Source organism: Grammomys surdaster, unplaced genomic scaffold (assembly GCF_004785775.1).
Source record: "Grammomys surdaster isolate TR1022 unplaced genomic scaffold, NIH_TR_1.0 120345, whole genome shotgun sequence".
Lineage (NCBI taxonomy): Eukaryota > Metazoa > Chordata > Mammalia > Rodentia > Muridae > Grammomys > Grammomys surdaster.
Window position 1 is genome coordinate 380 of NW_021616269.1, and position 5057 is coordinate 5436.

General features: G+C 49.3%; 1 protein-coding gene across 1 annotated transcript; it reads right to left on the reverse strand.

The window, feature by feature from the left end:
- Positions 1 to 228: 228 nt before the first annotated feature.
- Positions 229 to 4602, reverse strand: LOC114635956 (cytochrome P450 2D3-like). Its single transcript, XM_028784301.1, has 9 exons — positions 4356 to 4602; positions 3349 to 3520; positions 2912 to 3064; positions 2669 to 2829; positions 1846 to 2022; positions 1566 to 1707; positions 1161 to 1348; positions 586 to 727; positions 229 to 484 (listed from the first exon to the last, which is right to left on the reverse strand). The coding sequence occupies exons 1-9, from the start codon at positions 4542 to 4544 to the stop codon at positions 306 to 308; spliced, it is 1503 nt and encodes a 500-aa protein (XP_028640134.1). The 5' UTR covers positions 4545 to 4602; the 3' UTR covers positions 229 to 305.
- Positions 4603 to 5057: the final 455 nt, after the last annotated feature.

Genomic DNA, 5057 nt, shown 5'->3' on the forward strand with positions numbered 1-5057 from the left:
AAGTAATCCAGGCTATGTAGCCCATGCGGGACTCGAACTTGCAATCTTCTTGCCTCATCCTTCAGTGTGCTTTAGTGAAGGCCACTGCTCCTATAGTAGAAAACTCTATTCTCAACACATTAAAGGTGTTCAATCTCATAGGTTGGGCTGAGACAGAGGGGCAAGAAGGATTGTAGACTGTTGTCTTGGGACAAAATTGAGACAAGGGTGGGGGCTGGACCAGGAATCTCAGTTGCAGACAAAGAACTTGTTTATTAGACATTAGTCAGTCCACACTAGGAGAAGGATGGAGTCACTGTCCCTTACTAGCGAACCACTGCACAGAGCTGGTATGGCTCTGGAGAAACTGGAAATGCATAGATGCCAAAATCACTGGGCCGGGGATGTCCAGCAGGCACCGAGAAGCTAAAGCGCTGCAGGAGGCAGGTGAAGAAGAGGAAGAGCTCCATGCGGGCCAGGGGCTCCCCCAGGCATGCTCGGCGGCCTGTGGGTGGGAGAGGGGCTCAGTCAGTCTGGGACCTGATTGGGGCTCCAGCCTCCAAGGTACCCTGGGGACAGACAGACAGACAGGCCCCACAGAGGCACCTGCTGAGAATGGCATGAAGGCCTCATGCTTCACAAAGTGGCCCTGGGCATCCAGGAAGTGTTCAGGATGGAAGTGGAGGGGCTTCTCCCAGACAGTCTCATCCTTCAGCACGGAGGACAGGTTGGGGATGAGGGTCGTCCCCTGGCAGGAGGCACATGGTGTGAACATGGACTGGGTTGTGGTTGCCTAGATCCTGGTCACCAAGTTTACAGGCACAACCTCTACCTCACACACTGGATGCTGTCATATAAACTCAGCCCTAGAATCTTCTCAGCTTTCATTAATACTATGACAGGGATATGTGATAATGACAGATGTACACACACTGTCACCTGTATTTGTAGGTAGTAGCTGTTATAACCACTACTGCCATATTTTACCTTGCTTGCCTTTCTAGCTGGGGAATCTAAAATATAGTTCTTGCTCTTGTTTCTCTTCCTGTACTTACCCAGGAGAAGTTGGTTCTTTTGAGTTGAAAATTGGGTTGACTATAATACAGTCCCTTTTAACTGGACATCTCAGGCCACTGGCTAGCTGGCAACACTGACTAGAATTTGGAGGGACCCAGGCCTACCTTGGGGATAAGGAAGCCCTCCACTTCAATGTCACGAGAAGTCTTGTGTGGCAAGCTCACTGGGACAATGTCTGCAAAGCGCTGCACCTCATGGATGACAGCATTGGTGTAGGGCATGCGGGCCTGGTCTTCCATCTCTGGACACCGCACCTGCCCTATGACCTCATCAATTTCCTGTTGTACTCGGCCTGGAAGGACAATATCCTCTAAATTAAAGTAACAGTGGAGGGTGCCCATTGTCCCTTCGCTACATCTCTGTTAAGGGCAGGGTCCATGGGAGTAATATGGCCATCATCCTTACTGGAGTCTGGGTTAAACCATTGCAGAGAAGCACAAGTGTCCCAAGTAAGCCTCAGGAGTTTGCCTCTACCCTCCTCCTACCTTCCCAGCCCCAATCAGACTCACGCTGCACATCTGGATGCAGGATCATGAGCAGCAGAGCCCAGGTCAGAGTGATTGAAGTGGTCACAATCCCAGCTCCAAACAAGTCAAGGATAAGCAGAGGGAGAGTTGCCTCATTGAGGCTACTCTCAGGGTTCCTCTTTGCCTAGGACACAGCAAGACAGCAGACTCAGTGTAGAGAGTGGAATGCCCCATAATACCCTCCAGACGACTGAAGGTGGTTACACTTCAGTGTCACTGGTTATTCACAGTGCAAAGGACACCAGATCCCACAGTCTCTCACCTTCTCCATCTCAGCCAGAAAGGCATCAGTCAGATCTCGAGGTGGCTGCTCAGGGTCCCAGGTCCTCTTGTGCTCAGTCACCATCTTTTCTACCATAGTGCGAAATGTCTTTTGCCCAGGGAAGACTTTGTCAGCCAACCCTGGGATGCGCAGGAGAATTGGGAATATCTTCACAACCTGTAACAGCCATAAAATGTTCTAGGACTTATTGCTGGCTTTAATTTAATTAGTTGAGTAAATAAGATTTGTAATACTAATATTCATTATTATTTCAGTGTGTATTCATGTGCCCATGATGTTAGGAATTTTGTTGCACAACAAAGATCTTGAGAACAGGGAAAACCATATAGAGTCAGTGACCTTACTACATGTCTTCCCAGAGTGAAACTCAAGTACCATTCTTTCCTAGCAAGCTCCTTACCCTCTGATCGTCTCTCTGGCTCCTGAGTACATGGACTTAGTGTTGATCTCAGCCAGTCTTAGTTTCCATGGTGGATACAGGTTCCCACCATCACTTGATTCCTTCTTAGTTCTAGCCTCCAGGCCCTATGAGTCCCATGGTGGACAAAAGAATATTCTACCTGGACATATTACAGGCATTGATGGCTTCCATGTGGGCAGAGGGCCAGGTTCTAAGCTTCTAGAAACCCTAAACTTGGTCCACTTCTCTCCTTCCCATTACTGCAGGCTTGACAAGCTCCAGGCTTCTATTCCTGTGGTTGACACTTCTAGATGTCTCCTTTTCAATCCTCCTGCCTCCAGTCTCCTCTGAGAAGCAGGACAGCATATAAGTCACTCTTCAGCCTGCCCTTGAGCCTCCTACCTCAGGGATCAAGCCAATTTTCTCCCTTGTGTTTTCTTTCAATACTTCCAGCATCTTGATAATGCCAGGGTCTCCATACTCAAATCGATGGGCAAAAATGAAGGCTGCAATCACATTGCACATGGCTTTGTCCAGGAGAGGGTAAGGATTGAAGGGACTCCCTGGGAGGGAGAGATGCAAGTAAAAGTCAGGATATTGTCCCTATCTCCCTGTCCCCACTTGCAGCCCACACTCATCACCCACCAGCCTGGGCAGTGAAGGCATCACACAGGTGACCAGCCTCCTCTGTCACCCACTGCTCCAGCGATTTCTTGCCCAGGCCAAAGTTGCGCAGGGTGGACACACAGAATCGTCTCTGCTCTCTCCACTCAGGCCCATAAGGTGCAAAGACCACACCTGCAGGTACATCTGTGTGTAAGTAAGGACACCTGGCTGTGCCGCCCTTTCCCCACTTCATTTCTCTTCTCCTCTTGGATCAATGTCCCCTGTAACCTCACCCCTTCCTCCCAAACACATCTCTACCATATTCTAGCATGCTAAGGAGGCTCCATAATGGATTTCAGGGAATTTTGTTGGAATTCTTAACTCCATTACCACCTGCATCATGCCCTGAACTTCCTCTGCTCACTGTCTCCCATGTCTGGCTCTGATGTCATCTGTGTCCCCACACAGCATATTGCCTTTAGCTTTTTGTCCATATCCTAGGTGTGGAAAGGTGGGCATTTCAGGACGGTCAGCAGTGTCCTCTCCATAGGTCACCAGCACTTCCCGCATTGTCTTCAGTCCGTTGATTACAACCACAGGGTTCCAGCCCATCTGCAGGCTGAACACGTCACCATAGCACTTGTGAAGCTGAAGTAGAGAGACAGAGCACATAGCAAGTGGAGGTCCCCAGAGATCATAGAACCAGGATCACTGTGCAAACATGGGCAAGTTAATGAGTGTGCACATGTGGTTTCCAGTGTGTATATGTGTGTGTATGTACATGTTTTGCCCACACACATGCAGGGGTGTGTGTGCATGTGTGTATCCATGCCCATGCGCATGCATGTGTGTGTGTGTACATGTATGTTTGTGTGTGTGTGTGTTGCTTGTTATTGACTCTTGGTCCTCATATATCCTAGGAAATGCTGTTCACTGAGCTCCATCCCCACATGAGGATTCCTACCACTGCAGCTTCTTATCTTTTAAGTTCAGCAAAGGAATCACAGCAGATGTGGCACCCAGCTGTGACCTAGATAGAACCAGAAAACTGTCCTGCCATCCGTTAGCATTTCCTACACATGAAGAGACTCTGGTTTCTTGAGATGGGGAGTGAGGCCAGAGAGTACACAGCAGCAAGAGATTCAGGCAGCCAGAGCGCCTCTCTCCACTCGGTGTCCTGACTGATATGCTACACTACACCTCGCACCATGCTAAGACTTCATCTTTGAAAGGACAATAAGGGACTTGAGACCTCTATGGATGCTTCCCTCTCCAATTAGACTGAACCCTGCCCTCATATCCTGTTTCACCCCCTGGACTTTGACCCTTAAAACTTTTACCCTATAAAGTCCCAGTGGATGTCACCAAAAAATTGCTAAGGTGTTTGGAGTCCCAGATCCCTGTTTGGCCTGTGGCTGAAACCTGATTATGTGCTGCTACAGATGACATACCCTCAGTTACCATCCACCACTAAGTCACTCACCTTGTACAAGCTGTACGGCATGTTATCTAGGTCCACCTGGAGCAGGTTACCCAGCAGAGGCCATGGCACAGGGCCCCGTGGGTAGCGAGAAGACCAACACTGGCGCCGGCACATCAGGTCCACCAGTAATATGAAGATGACTGTGAATATGGCCACAGGCCACAGAACAGTCTCTGTCAGCAGCCCCATCACAGCCCCACTGCTGCCCAGGCTTCCCAGAGACCAATAATCTACACTCAATACAACACCTAGGATCAGCAAGCCCCAAACTTGGATCCAGCCACCTTATAAAGGAGTGTCAGGGTTGCCCTTTGTCCTCTGTGTCCAGCCTCAAGCCTGTATTTTGTTTGGCCAAGTGTAGGGAGGGGCCAGTGATGTTCAGTCCCTCTCAGGAGCTGACTATGCTGGGCTGAGCATGATATGTACATGACCTGTAGACCTCTCCTTCAAGATCGATGATCTGATCATTGTGTGCAAACAAACATCTTGTATGCATTGAGGGACTTGAGAACATTGACTCAGAGAAGAATGAGACCACCTAGACCTTAAGAGAACACTTTTTTTTTTGTCAGAACATGTTGGATGACTGGCACCCAGTCAATGGCTTCTGTGGGTGTTTGAGCAGTGGGAGGCAGTCTCATGCAGTTGAGGGAAAGAAAGTGGGTACCCTATGGGTGAGGGAATGGTAATGGAGGAAGACAG